At 45.5% G+C, this 15,605-nt stretch overlaps 1 protein-coding gene across 1 annotated transcript in view; it reads right to left on the bottom strand.

Moving 5' to 3' along the window:
* Positions 1 to 15,605, bottom strand: part of FER1L6 (fer-1 like family member 6) — a gene marked incomplete at its 5' end in the record, with an annotated part of 117,869 nt that overhangs the window by 33,325 nt on the left and 68,939 nt on the right. The window contains 9 exons of the mRNA XM_081266407.1: positions 1,673 to 1,798; positions 2,686 to 2,817; positions 4,023 to 4,138; positions 5,453 to 5,492; positions 6,735 to 6,857; positions 8,599 to 8,825; positions 11,167 to 11,347; positions 12,525 to 12,686; positions 12,911 to 13,021. Coding sequence (XP_081122533.1) covers positions 1,673 to 1,798; positions 2,686 to 2,817; positions 4,023 to 4,138; positions 5,453 to 5,492; positions 6,735 to 6,857; positions 8,599 to 8,825; positions 11,167 to 11,347; positions 12,525 to 12,686; positions 12,911 to 13,021 — 1,218 coding nt within the window. The remainder of the gene's footprint in view (positions 1 to 1,672; positions 1,799 to 2,685; positions 2,818 to 4,022; positions 4,139 to 5,452; positions 5,493 to 6,734; positions 6,858 to 8,598; positions 8,826 to 11,166; positions 11,348 to 12,524; positions 12,687 to 12,910; positions 13,022 to 15,605) is intronic.

The raw sequence follows: 15,605 nt of genomic DNA, 5'->3' as shown, positions 1-15,605 counted from the left end.
TTACATATTAGGATAAGAGAGGAAACCACACATGATCACCACTACGGGAAAGGTCAGTGAAAACCCTAACTGCAGTGAATTTCCCCCTCCCTGCAACCCAGGGCCACCACCCTCTGACCCTCTGTTTATTGAAGTCCTCCTGTCCTCAAGTTCCAGCCCAAGCCTGCCCTTCTTCATCCCGTCTCCTGGATGAGAATCTGATCTGCACTCCTGCCCTTGGTCCCGAGGGTACTGGACATGGAAACAGATTGCAATAGATATTGCAGAATGACTAAATGAAGAAGAGGGCAAATGCTTCCCCAATCTGTGTGTCTACTGAAATTTCTCCCTCTCTTTCCTCTCATAAATCTGGACTCCCCAAATAGCATCCCCCAAAACCTTAGTTCTCTAGGCTTTTCTGTAGAAGAACAAAAAAATGTGTGGAGCAATAAGTTTGGAAAATGGTATTCAAGATTCAACAGTTAAGTAGGTCTCTTTGCTTTTGGAACTCTCAGCGCCTAGAAAGTGCCAATGAGTTTTGTGAATCTCAGGAACTGGAGAAGGGAAATGAATCTTTAGATGCACTGTTGCTCAAATTTACTTGAACACACTGTCTGTTTCTCGAAGGATGCATATTAATTAACTCCCAGAACAGGAATAACTTCCTGAATGCAATTTTGAGAAGGCTGGTCTAGAACCCTCCTGTGGGTGGGTGTTAAACAGAGACTCTAGGGTATTGTCAGTGGTAAGTACTTCTAATGTCTCCAGGTAGCTGGGACTTTCTTAAGGGAGGTGACCTTGTTCTCTTCCTTCCAACTCTCTGGAACATGGTGGTTGTTTGGATAATAACAGAAACCTGAGAACTGCATGATAAGAGAACAGCTGGTTCTCCCTCATTAAAGAATAGCCCATTTTTATTTTACGCTTCATTTATGTTTCTTAAAAAGGAGATAGGTCAGGTAAGCAAAGTAGACATACAATAGGACTACTGCAATCAAATACAATTATGAAAATCAAGTTCAAGGTCAGAAGACAAGAACAATCCATGAACTGTAAGGGTCCATACAATTACTTTGACGGTGCAAAGCAAGTGTGTGCTATTTGGCTCCCAAAGTCCTGCCAATCAGGCCAAAAAGTTTCATAATTAAAGTTTTGTGCTATTACTATCAGAAAGGGCGAGACCCAGCAGAGACAATGTTTTTCTTGGAAATATACTCAAAAGGAAATTTCTGGCTGCTGGGAGTAGAGGCTATTGGGAGAGTTCCACAGTACAGCCCATGAGCTCCCTGCTTCAGCCAGGAGAAGTCCATTATACTGACCCAACTTCACACCCTGTTAGAGACTGACTTCTGTGCCCCCTAAAGGTATATATTGAAGCCCCTAGGCCCAGTATGACTGTTTGGAGATAGGGCTTTTGGCAGGTAATTAATGTCAAATGGGGTCATAAAGCCTCATCTGATAAGGTCTGTGGCCCTATAATAAGGGGAGGAGATTCCAGAGCTCTCTCTCCCCACGTATCAGCAACAGAGGCCCCACAGAAACCAACACTGGGAGCACCTTGACCCTGGACTTGTGGCCTCCAGAACTATGAAACACATTTCTATAGTCAAAGCCATCCCCGCTGTGGTTTTTGTCATGGTAGCTCATGCAGACTACTACCCCCCCACACACCCAGAGCAAACACATGGCTCACCGCGACAATGTACACCCTGATCAGGACTTGGACAGGGTGGTTGAGTGGGATCCCTTGCTGGATTCTTAGCTGCCCATTGTCCTCAGAGCCAGAATCCTCGGGGCATTTGTAGATGCAGAAGGAGCCCTGGAGTCACAAAACACAAGGAAACACAAGGGATTGAAACAAGAGGGTCAGCGTCACCACCAAAAGTCACAAAGCCTAGTGCTAGCTGGATGGGCATGGCCTGGAAATTGGGAAGACCTGGGTTAGTGCTGCCCTTGCCAGGGGATGTCCTCAGGGCATTCCTGTGAGCTTCTGGCATCTGAGCATCTTTGTGGGATCCTGGTGGGTTGGGGTTGGTACATTAACACCCTCATCACAGGACCACTATGTAAGGAACACAGCAAATGGGACCCTGGGTGTCTTTCACCTGCTCATTCTTCCTGATCTCATTGCGTCCCGTTGCAGTATTCCTGTTTCCAGATGGGGCCTCTGAGGCTCAGGAACATGGCACACCTTGCTCCAGGCCACACCACTTATTAGTATTATAACTAGGATTAAAATTGAGACTGGCAAAGTGCAACACCCAATGCTATCCCAGCACAGCACGCTGCATATCAAAGGCCCTGCATGCAGTAGGTGTATAGCAAATGCTAGCTGCAACTTTGTACTGCGGATATCATAAGCCTACTAGATGGGCATGTATCGTTTGATGAGTTTAGTTGTCCAGCTGGCAGGCTCGTATAAATCATATACATCGTGTGTTGGTGAAGGACAAGTGAAGTCCAGCAGTCATCAGGTAACGACCATCTCCTCAAAGTCCTCAGACTAAGCTCCACCCCATCGGCCACAAACCAAAATATCTCCAAAGACTAGAGCTGAATCTTGTGGCATTGTAGAGAGGTTCTTGAGCAGAGATTAAGGATTGGCCTTAAACATATCACCCACCACAATCCCATTACCAGAGTTGAGTCACAGACGACATTTATGGGCAAGGTCAGCCTAATAATGGGGTGAACAGGGGAACCTGCCTTAAACTTCCCTATGACTCTGTCTCCATCCAGACCATGGTCATCTTCAGTAGATTTGCCTCTGAAGAGTTCAAAGGTTTTCACCCAGTCTTCAAAATTGTTGAATTCACTCTCGAGATCACCCTCGTATATCTTCAGGGAAAAAGGAGAAGATTAGGCTAAGCAGAAAGGAGGCGCAGGATTGACTTAATGAGAAAAGCTCAGATTCTCTGAAATGCATGCTCCTTGGGAAAATGTAAGATGCCACGGTTAAATTATCTTTCTTTCTGTTTGCTAGTTTGTTTGTGGTACCAGGAATTGAACACGTGCTAGCAAAGCACTTTACCTGAGCTATGTCCCCAGCCATCCCCCACCAACTTTTAAAAAATTTTTGAGACAGGATCTCACTAAGTTGCCCAGGCAAGCCAAGACTTGTGATCCTCCTGCCTCAGCCTCCCCAGTAGCTGCGACTAAGGTGTGTGCCACCACACAAGACTTATCTTAAATAAGATAACGAACATGGTTTGGTTCAGCATTCCAGGAACTACTATTCTGAACTTTAGAAAACCTTTCTGGTAAACTTTTAAGTCCAAAAGAAGTATAGCTAAACCAAACAAAATTTTTAAATATAGAGGTATAAATATGACAAACCATGGTTAATTGATGTCATTTGTTGCTAGATACAAACTTTAGAACTTCTAAGGAAATTCAAATCAATGCTGTTCATTAGTTCTTAACACACATAGAGTGATGGAATATTTTAAAATGCATATAGGCATGACTTTTCCAAGTGGTAAGTGACATATGTACTTTAGAAATGCAAACTAGAATTGAGCTTTAGGTTTGGTAATGAAATTATTTATTCAAATTTCCTAAAAAATTATGTACCCAAATTGGTAGTCTATATACAGAACTTTCATACTCCGAATTTTCATATCCATAAATATGGCTCTAATAGTTTCTGAAGGATGTCAAGATCGGCCTGCTGGACTTCACTTTATTGGAGTTAAAACTCCTGCTTTTCTAAGTGTGTACACATCTGCATGGTGATATCAAGTCCACGAGGTAAGCCAAGGGCTCACACACTGTAAACTACTTTACCAGGTCCAAGGTGAATAATGTAAATCATTCCCCCCTGTCAATATATAGGGAAGTAGAAAAAAATAAAATGAATGAGCTCCATTGTCTTGGCTTACATACTTAAGGTTTATTTCTTTGCACCAGTGATTTCAATGAACACCAAGTAAATTAGTTCAAGCAAAGGCATTACTAGGGTTTACCAAAGCATGAAGGGAGCCCCCCTGCTGAGCACCTCACCCCACCCAAGTAGAGAGGCTTGTGTGCCCTTCAAGACATACCTTCAAGACAGCCAGGTTAGGGATTGTGTCATCTTTGGGTTTCTTCTTGAGCAGCTTGTCCTTCTTCTTCTTTGGGCTATCTTCTATATCAACCACTACTTCATCTGGTTTTGCTCCTGTGGATATTCAGGAGAGACTGTTGGATTTCTCATGGAAGTTGAGATGAGAAGGAACACAGACAAGTTCCTTCTTTCCCTTTGCTCTGGCACCTGTCATAGGTTTTAACTCTTCTTTTAAAAAACATAGCAACATTGGTGGGGGGAGCTGGGGTTGTGGCTCTGCGGTAGAGTTCTCGCCTCGCACATGCAAGGCCCTGGGTTCGATCCTCAGCATCACATAAAAATAAATAAATAAGTAAATAAAATAAAATTATTTTAAAAAACCTTAGCAACGTTTTGCTGCAGGATTGCTATATACAGCCCTTCAGCCTGTGTACCACATGGCAGCGGATCCCCAGAGGCCAGGCAATGTGATGACCTGTCCAAGTATGTGTAGTAACTCTTTAAATTAGGCACAGAGAGGTCAGATTATTTGTCCATTCACCCAATGAGCAAAGAACAGACCCAGGATTTAGATCAATTTGAAAGCTTTTAGTTATACTTCCTCTTTTTTAATATTTATATTTTAGTTGTAGTTATACACAATACCTTTATTTTACTTATTTATTTTTATGTGGTGCTGAGGATAGAACCCAGGGCCTCACATGTGCTAGGCGAGCACTCTACCACTGAGCCACAACCCCAGCCCAACTTCCTCTTGAATGTCTTTAGGTACTTGAGATTCATCCAGCTCAACGGGACTCAAATATGTTAAATGTCTTACACAATATGATGTTAGTGGAATTACTCAGTAACTTTTTAGCAACAGGCCCAGGAAAAAACTGCAAGGGATGGACTTCTAGATCTGCTATTTTCTAGCTGTATAATCTTGGACAAGTTCCTTGATCTCTTTGTACCTCTGTTTCGTCATCTGCAAGATGAAGATACTATTGTCTACACACAGGGTTGGCCAGGGAATCACATGTGCTAATTAGTACTGGTCTGAGGATCTGAGTGACCCTGGGCCTCCTTCATCTGTCAGTGTCACCTGAAAAGCCTTGGCTACTTGCTGTTACTGTTACATTTAAGCTGTGACCTATGGTGGGCTTCAGCTGAGTTAGTGGTCATTTCTAATCCCAGGCTTCTTTCACTTGGGTTTCTGCCAAACCAGATCTATGCAATCCTTATAAAGTGAGTTTTGGAAATGAGCATTCTGGTGCCAAACAAAATTCAGAGACCCGGGAGCTGTGACTAGTTCAAATACCTATAAGACCTTTTTAAAGCATCGTCATCCTCCTGATATTGCTTTCTCACTTGGGGATGAGGCTGAGTTCTAATATACCTCTCAATGACCCTTGTCGATGTCCAAGAATCCCCAGAACAACCTCTTACCTGTGTTGCCTTTTGTCTCCTTGGGATTGCTCTCCTTTGCCTTAGAAAAAGAGAGAGACAAGACAATTGACGCTGTCGGGGCTAATTTACCAGTTCTGACTGCTAACAGCTCTAATCCAATTATCCCAACTTCTGCAACTCAGAGTTGCCATTTTAAAAGAGAATTCAAACAGTCCCCCAGATGTCCCTGGAGTGAAGCTTCACTAGATCGACATGAGATCCAAATGCAGTGGAATATTCTGCCCAAGAGAAGAATGTCCACACACCCAATAAACATGCATCCAAGCTGTATGCCTCCTTGTCCTCCTGGGCAGCCTCCTCTTCGCCGCAGGGTAGACTCTCTCCCCACTATTCTTACATTCCCCTGGCGCATCTCACCAGTCTGTGCTGAGAGTTTTATTGGCTGGCATGTGGGGTCCTTGGTCCCACATGGACGGGGAGGGGATCAGGGGAAAGGGAAGGGGCTGAGCACACACGGGAAGTGGTCGCTTCCATCAGAGAAGGAGGGAGGTTTAGAGGCAGAGACTGGTGTTTGGTTTGTTAATTTACTACATATCAATATGTGTGAATTGTCCTAGATGAAACTATAGACTTTAAAGAATCAGAAGAGTCTCTATTCAACTAAATATAGCCATGACATCTGACTAGCCTTTCATTTTCTTTTTTTTTCTAGAAGTCTTACTAAATTCAGTCAGTGAGCCTTTGCCTAACTCTCCAGGCACTCCCCCCGACCCCCGCCCAGTGATCCTCCAGCTTTATGGCTTGTTCCTTGTTCAGTTCCAGGTACACGAGGCCCTGCTCTTGCTCTGGCAGTACCCTGGTTCTTGCCTTTTGCTAAGGCCCAGACCCACCTTTACTCTGATAATTTCCCATATAAACAGAGATTCCTGCTGAAGACCTGAGGCTATCTGGCCTGGGTATCCCCTGGTGCACAGGAAGCCTCTGTCACTGATGCCCACCAAGCAAGACTCCACTTCTCCTTGCTGGACCCCCTGATCTCACTGGGAGGAAGCTCCTCCAGGTGCCAGGCTGGCCTGGACATCCTTCCAACAACGACAACAGAGCTGTGTCCCGCACCATCTCCACTCTCAGGATGGAGGTTTATCATTCTAGATCCTTGGCCCTTCTAGAATTCTCTTTTACCTTTTGCAGTTAACAAAACCACACCTGAGTAGGATCTACACCTAGTGAGATTTAAGAAGAGAGCTGTGGGGTTTGAAGTGGGAGAAGGTGCCATGGGTTCTCTTCAGGCCCTGGAATATCACAGGCAGGGGGACAATACCTTCTGTGCTTTCTTCAGGGAAGCATAGTACTTGGACCACCAGTCAATGACATTTTCAGCAGATTCATCTGCGATGGTCCTCTTTTTCCTTTTGGTGGATCTCCGGGTAGGCTTCTTGGCATCCTGCCAAAGAATAAGGGTCGGGTCATTAGTTGGGCCTTGTCTTGTGGCATACTAGTGGCCAAAAGCTTAACTGAGGAAGAGAACAGATGTACCTGTTGGGTTTATGGTAGCAGCTCTCTATCATACTAATAAATGAAAATCTAATAAACTATTGATAATAAATAATGGATCAATAATAAACTATTGATCCATTCATTCATTCATTCATTCAGCAAACATTTATTAGGAATAGTTGAGATACTGTACTTGATACTGGGGATATATGGGGACTGAACTCAGTCTGACATTTGGGAAGCTTAGAGTTCAGTGGAGGAGAGAGGCAAGTGTCAAATCAGCAGGCCACAGGACACAGAATGGCACAGAGGAAAGGGCACTATCTTTAGAGAGACCTGGGTTGCAATTCATGAAGCAGCTAATACCAGTGCTGTGATTCTCAGATTCCTCAATGATAGGCAGAGACCAGGGACCACAATACCTGCCTACTTCACTGTTGTGAGGATTAGGTGATGTCACCTAGGCAATTCTCTATTAGCTTCATTTCTTTCAACAGGTGTAAATAAATGACATCTGTCACATAAGTGATGGGGTGGGGGGTGCAGTGATATACACATGGCAGAAAGAGGCATTTTGGGGAGAAGAGAGTCATGGCACTGGAGGCGGCCTATGCAAGACTATCACACATCTGGCATGCCTGCACTCTCCCCAATAATTGTCTTGTTTTTAAACAAATGTAACACCACTTTTCATTTTTCTGATTGTACATGATATAGAGTCACACCATTCATGCAATCATACCCATGCATAGGGGTTATAATGTCCATCTCATTCTCCCATCCACCTCACACAAACACCTTCCCCTCCCCTCCCCTCCCTCTCCTCTGCTCAATCCAAAGTTCCTCCATTCTTCATCCCCACTACCACCCTCCATGGATGAACATCTCTTGAGCACCATTTGTTTGCCAGGCACTCTCTCAAGGGATGGGATAAAAGAAATGTGATGTTACAAAATCATCTCTTTCTGGATTTAGAGTTTTATGGTGTCAACAAACACTGGGACCAAGCACACCAACCTAAACTAATGGGTGCCATTTGAGGGTGATGCAGAGAACCCAGTGAGGGGTCACAAATGGTATCTGAGGATGGATGAGATAGATGGGCACAGCCTGAGCAATGAGCCACGATTCCGTCGTACTATTCTTTTTATTTTAACCTTTATTATTCATGGGGCAGGCCGTTTCTTAGGACTTTCTTAAAATGGTCTTGGACTTTGTACTCAAATTTATAACTTAGAAAGATCAACTCTGTCCTTGGCTGTGGTTCTTTGTGTACTTTTCCATCTTCCCTTCCTGAATCTCATTTAAGTGAGGATGAGAAGTCTTACTCCTCTGTAGATCAAAAGATCCATCTTTTTGTTCCCATATGACCATGTATAAAGTAGGCTCTGAATACTTGTGTACTAGTCCTGGATAAAGAATCCATTGTCTTTTCAAGCTAATAAATTTAGAGGAGTTTGTTTTCAATTAATTATTGCTGCCACATAATTGCATATACATTGACTTTCTGATTCTACAAGAATGCTCTGAGGTGGGTATAATATCAATATTAGTGGGAAACTAATACTCAGAAAAAGCAGGTTGCTGGCTCAAGGCTGTACTGCTAGTTGTCAGAAAGATTAGTACATAGATCCTCCAATGCAAATTCCAGTGGGCCCCGTAAACATGAGGAAGGAGCACTCCCTGACCTTAACGTTTCCATCTTTTGGTGCCTCCTGGGCTGCCGGTGTGGGTTCAGGCCCCAGCATAGGGGAGGAGTCAGGTATGTCCACCAAGACAGCTGGCTGAACCTGGGCAGAGTCCGGAACCACCGTGGGAGGCGGATCAACATCCACATAGATGTGATCTGTTGGAGGGTCCTGGGAGGACTCATGGAGTCCAGGAGATTCCGTCACCACCAGTGAATCTGAAATTGCTGGGGCAAAAGCACACTCAGTCAGAGAACAGGACTGCAACAGAGGTGGTCATGTCAGACATCTGATATTAGGAATCAGACCTGAACTCAAATATGACAAGTGTTACATTTCTGAACCACTTTTCCTTACTTAAAAAATGACAATAAAAATACTCATTTCACTGGGGGATAAAATGGATGTCCTGATGTAAGGCATCTGGTGCATAATAGGTAGTCAAGAAGTGGTTGCATTTGTTGTTGATCCCTTGTGGATATGTCAATCAATCATGGCCACTGGAATATAAAAATCAAGGCTTAGGGCACATGTGCTCAGTGTTGGTCGTGTCTCCCCAGTGTATTAACACAGGAAGCTTTTGGAAGGTCCACAGCTCAGCTTACTCCTCAATACAGGCAGAACTCTGAGCACTTGAATGCCCTTGCTTGGCAGGGAGCAGAGGTAGGTCCTTGGACCTTATGAGATTCTTCACTGGCCCTTGATACCATTAAGGAATCATAATGGGGTCATTTGTTCCTAAATAGCCCCTTCTCTGCATTTTTGCTGTAGAATTCCATGCTTAGGGACAGTTCTCAGTTGGAGCCTCCATGGCTGTCAAGGCCTCCAGAAGGTCTCCTTCCTCCAGTTGCTGAATTTTCAGCAGCAAATTTAATCCAATGAATCTTACAGGTATCTATTCTGCTGGACACAGAGACAGAAATCAGCAGGACAGACTAGAAAACTGAGAATGAGATGGGCAACTTGGTTTATGAGAGAGAAGTAAAACCAACGGGGAAAGGACTGACTGGTCAGCAGGCCTTGGGGTGGGGATGGTCACTCTAGGGAGAAAGACTAGCTGCATCCCTCCTAAAATCAGGTACCAATGCAGATTGACAATGTAAGTGCTAAGACCACAAAGCCAACCGCAGAAAATTTAAGATCTTCGGAACCAAGGGGAGAACAAGAGTTTTTAAAACCAGATTCTGAAGTACAAATCATATAATTTAAAACATGGTTGGATCTAACTACATAAAAATTAAGGATTTCTGCTCAAAGATGAGGACTGTAGGCACATTTAATCATTATCTTTCTAGGAAAATATATGAGCAATAGCTACTGGCATCAAGAACAAAGAACCTATGAATCAAAAAGAAAATTAAAGGAAGCACATCAGACACAAACAAAGGACAAAGGCAGACAAATCACAAAAGAGGGATTGAGACAGCAGGAAGGATATTAGAGGTGCACAGTAGTAATCAGATAAACCCACGCTGAAATAACAAGAAGACACTATTTTATATCCACAGTATAGCAAAAACAAAATCCAAACCACATCAAAATAAAACCTCAAAAAGGTGAATCACAGGAGGTGTGCTGAGGAGGGGGAAGTAGGGCTGCAGGGGAGAGATGGTAGAAGCAAGACTGGTTATTTAGTTCAGCACCATCCTCCAAAGCGCCCCCTGTCTGTACTTAATGAAATGACACGTGTATGTTCCCCGTGACCCAGCAACTCACTCCTGGGCATACACTCCAGAGAAATTCCCATATAGCACCTTCCGTCATCAACACAAGGATTCATCAAGATGCAGTTTGTGAAAGTGGGGAGCGGCAGGCAGCTAAGGGTCCAACACAAAGGGACAGGAAGAGCAAACTACGATAGAGGAAACAGGTGGTAGTAATGAACTACTGCACACAGCACCATTGGTAGACCCTAAAACATAGTGTCGAGTTAAAAGAATAGGAAACCAAAAGACGATTATAGTACCATATAATTTATGTAGGTTAAATATGTTTTAATTTTATAAGAATGTCATTGTGGGACATACGGTGGGGAGGGAATAGGAAACAGAGACAGAAATAGGAATCAGAAGAGGGATTAAGACAGCCTTCAGCCAGCCATGCAGTTTGCTAAACTCAGACTGGGCCACTGTCTTCCAAAGCCAGGGAATAAGTACCAAAAAATATGAGCATGTCTTGCTCACATGGAAGATAAAGACAGAGAAGCCCTGAAGGGATCAACGATAACAATAGGGCATGGAGTTGAGAAGGGCAAGATTCTCAACTTGGAGCACCTGAGATCCAAAATGGAACAAACCAAAATGACGTCAAGCACAAAGCCAAAAGAAGTGCCAACAGAGAGGAGAAAGAAGGAGCTTGTCATACTCAAAGATGCCTTCTGAGAGGAGGCACCCTGATGTGAGTCTTAACGTAAGACTTTCACAGCTGAAAGAGGCAGAGGAGACTGCAGGAGCAAGTTTGTCAGAAAGATCCACCCAGCCATCTGACTGTGAGCCAGGTCCCCAGCAGCCAGCCTGCAGGCACATGGCTCTAGAGTCGCAGATCCAGAGTGCAGGAGGAGCCTCCTACCTTGCCCACTTTGGGCTCCATCCACCTGTGAGATCAGGGCAGGAGGCTCTCTGGATTTACACAAAAACTGCTTCAAGCAGTTGATGGTGTAGGTGCCCACAAGGGTGCTCCTCCCGAAGGCTCTCCAGTCCACCACGCAGATGCTCAGTGGCGGGTGCAGAAGTTCATTCTCAGGCAGCTCCTGCAGGAGAAGTGGGTGTAGCAGGCCACTGCCTTGGCCAGGCCTGGATGCTCACATTGCTAACCTGTCTACGGGCAGGCCCAGGGCCAGCTCGCTGTCCACCCTGTCCCTTGCCCCTGCCTTGCTCTTTTGTCCTTCAGATAGCCATGCAGTTTGCCAAAACACTGGAGTACTATTTTCCAAAGCCAGGGAATAAGTACCAAAAAATATGAGCATGTCTTGCTCACAGTTAATCCCAGGTTTAAACTGTAAACACCTCCGCTTCTGTTTTCTCTAGAGCAGCGTTTTCAATGCTCTTATGTTGCCATTATTGGCCAGTGGAAGTCTCACCTCAAATGAAAGACTACCCAGCCCCAATATGTCAGATGAGAGTCAAGCCATTTAAGGAGGAATGAGGGTGTGGGGACAGTGTCCTGTACAGTTGTTTCCCTTGGTGGCCCGTGAGGCTTAGTGAAGGCCATGTGAAAGGTTTGCAAACAATGTGCATGTTCCTCAACTGTAGTCTTCCCTAAGTTATCATCACGTGTCCCCTGGTGCTGATGGGGTGGGACACAGCAAACTCACTCCTTTTAGTTAGTTCCAAATCAGAACACAAAAGTAGATTGAAATAAATAAAAGTGCAGGTCTCTATGCACATCACTTTAGAAGCATAAGTGTACATGCAAACTATCGACATTCTAAGAACAAATAATGTTTGTTTTTTTAATTGAGCCATTAAAATAAGTTTTGATAGACTGGTGGTTCTAAGACTGTCCCGTGTGTTGGGTCCACCCGGAGGGCTTGTTTAACCAGAGAAGCTGGGCCCCACCCTCACCAGCTTCCAGTTCAGGTACTGGGAGAGGGTCTGAGAATGTGCTGGAACTGCGCATTCCCAGGTGATGTTGCTGGGCATGAACTGGGGCCAAACTTCAGAAACCACTATTCTCAGCAAAAGTGTTTCAACCTGTTTTGATTTACTGTGTGATCTACACCCGAAAACGTCAAAAACAACAATCGCAAACATCTACTTTCTTATTCTGAAATTCTGGCTTTTTGCAATTAGACTGCTCCTTCTTTTAGGCAATGGACACCCGCAACTGCGAGATTTCTTCCCTAGCCAAGCAGAGGAAGGGGTGGGGCGCAGCGGCTGAGGTGTGGCGTCGGCAGGGCCATGGGTGGGGCAGCAGAAGGGACTCACCACTTCGAAGGCATCTGCCTGGACACTGAAGTTGGGGTTGTTCTTGTAGCTCTGGATCACGCAGGACTTCACTCCCCGTCCCCCACACTCGATGAGGACCTGCGGCCGGTCCACGGACAGAAGCTGCACCTTCTTCATTTCACGGACTCCCCAGAAGAGCACCTGAGGAGAGGACCCCAGAGCTGTCACCCACAGTCCCAGGGACCCACGTGAATACCTGGAGATGGTGGGAGTGTGCCTTGACCCCCAGAACCACAGCGTATTTCCAGGCCTGAACTCTGACTGGTGCAAGCCCGATGGGGGCTGCCCGGGGTCAACCTTCCACCCACACGGCCCCTCTCACAGTGTAGGCAGGACCACTGCTGAGTCTCGGTCCCGAGTCCTACCTCCACACGGTATTTACTCAGCACTGGCCGGATGTTGGCAGGAACTGGGTAGATCTGGGAGAAGTCTGGTGGGTCGATGGGAGGAAGCCCTTGCAGCCCAGTGGGGGGGACCTGCCACACAAAATGGGGGCCATTGAGAGAGCTGGAGAGGAGCAAGGGAGATGGACAGAGCCATGTGGTCCTGCCTCTGTAAGACATGGCAGTTTTGTCAACTTGAAATGCAACAAGGACCATGCAGTTTACCAACTTTATCTATTTATTGACAAATGCATTAACTTCCAAGGTGGCACTCAGTGTGTGTTGCAGGTAGATAAGATGTTGCCTTCAGGAAGCCCCACGGCACAGAGGGAGAAAAGTAAGACAGACAGGAAGACCCTCACACTTGATGAAATTCCACAGGAACTACAGCCATGAAATGGAGAAAGAAATTCGTTTCGATTCTGAAACTTTGAGTCCTGCCTATTCCCCCCCACTCTAGATTGTCAAGACCTCAGAAAAGGGGTAATGCACCACTACAAAGAGATTCAGATTTTATGAAACAGCAACTACTTCTTAATCAGTGAGCTGAACATGATATTTTTTGAAGGCAGAACTCAGGAGGAAGACGTGTCACTTCTTCTGCCCTTGGGGTTACACACGAAGACAACTGTACTTTGTTGACATCTCCCACAAAAAGACTGGAGAATGTCACTAAGGATAGGGTCTTTCTCCTGAGTGGGCCACCCCACACTGCCTTCAAGACCTGCTTACCACACACATCTTTCAACCTTTCCTGACTTGTTTCCAGCTCCTGTGGTCATTCTTCTGCCCTTGCTTTCTTTGAATGCAGAGTACCCTCCATATAGGTCTAGTGTAGAAATTAGAGGACTAAGTCTGGAAACCAGACTCTCCTGTGTGACCTTGCACAAGTTACTTTTTTCTCTTTGAGCCTCAGATGATCCATTACCCCCTCAGGAATCAGATGTTCCATTAAATTGTGCCTTGGAGCCAGTGTTTCACCTCACTGGGATGCTTTGCCTGAACGACCTACAGGATTTGGCCAAGAAGTCTTTGTTTACTTCTTCTCATTCTCGAAGCTCCTCAAGTGGTGCTCCATATACAGTACGTTCTTGATAAATGTTTATTGGCCAACTGACACATCAGCTCCGTATGCTCGAAAGAGCCTGATTGCTCATCAAAACCTGCGAAGCACAAACACAGCCCCATTCCTTTTTCAGACATATTCTAGTTGGCAATGGCAGATGTGGTTAAGCTAATTAGAAGGAAGCTCAGAAAAAGAAAAGCAGATTCTGCAAAAAGCCAAAGAGGCCCAAGATGACGAGGCTGCAGAAGGATCCAGATAAAGGAGCTGGCACGAGGAGGATGAATTACTCAGCACTGCCTGGCACACGGGAGTGGGCAGCGTGGCAGGCAGCGTGGCTGCAGAAACCACCTCACTGGGGAAGCTAATTGCTTCTGGCTCCAACCATAAAAACCACAAAATAGCCAAGATGGTGACGAGGGAGAAGCTGCCTCTGGGTAAGCGTTTTATTAGATTTTCATTTTAATTGACACATAAAAATTGCACATATTTATGGGGTACAGTGTGACATTTTGATACGTATATACAAAAGGTAAATGATCCGATCAAGGTAATTGGCACATCTACCACCTGAGATGAATATGTGGGAACATTCAAAATCCTGTCTCCTAGCTATTTTGAAATAACTCACCATTGTCAGTCTTGGTTGTTGCACTGGGCTGTGGGGCACTAGAAGTTCTTCCTCCTCTCCGGCTGCATCCTTGTCCCATTAACCATCCTGTCTCCGTCCCTCCCTCCACACCTGCACCCTTCCCAGGCTCTGCTGGTGCTACTAATGTGCCTCCTAAAGACCTCATGCTTCCTCGTCCTGGGAGTGCTGACGTGGCAGCGTGGGCAGTGCCCAAAAGAAGCTTCAGCCCAGCTCTCGAGGGACCTACAGCATGGTGGGGACCGAATGAATTTGCCAACAGCTAAGATCAAGCTTCAGTGAAATGGGCCTGTGGCTGGCTGGCCTACAAAGCCACATGCTCTGCAGCTGCTCAGCACGCAGCACCAGGGAAAATGAAGGACATCCAGGAGAGTGAAATATTAACAATTGGGGTAAGCAGGATGGGGTGACCAGACTGCTCCAATGTCTCAATGGAGATAAAATCTGGGGACTTCAAAGGAGGTCCAGCTACAGGGTGGACAAGGGGGTGGCAGGTGAGATATCAGATGCAACATTTAAGGAGGAGCCCACTAACAGAGCCAGGCTTGACCCCAGCCCCAGCCCCGCCCTGCCCATCTGAATCTGGTACTCAGAAGACTTTCTGCTCTCTGTCTCCCTCAGCCCATCATCTGTCCTTCCATTTCATCCACGTTGAGGGCAGTGGTGAGGGACCAGGCTTGGGCTCCCTCACTTGTTCACTGGGTGAACTTGAACACGTTACTGAGTATCTCTAACTCCCAGTTTTATCATTTATAATATGAAGGTAGTAATGTCGACCTCACAGAGTTGCTGAGAAGAACTGCTGAGACAGCATGCAAGGTACTTGGCACACTTTCTGGCACACAGAAGTTCTCTTGGAGTAAGGGTAAACTGGAAATCCACTGATTTTTTCAAATATTGAAGCTCAGCTTCAAATCATCTTAATTACAGATGATCTAAGATTGCTAGTGGTTTCAAAATACTTC

Source organism: Spermophilus citellus, assembly GCF_964194105.1.
Source record: "Spermophilus citellus genome assembly, chromosome: 14".
Taxonomy (NCBI): domain Eukaryota; kingdom Metazoa; phylum Chordata; class Mammalia; order Rodentia; family Sciuridae; genus Spermophilus; species Spermophilus citellus.
Note: the sequence above shows the minus strand (reverse complement) of the source record. Positions and strands in the feature narration are given on the sequence as shown.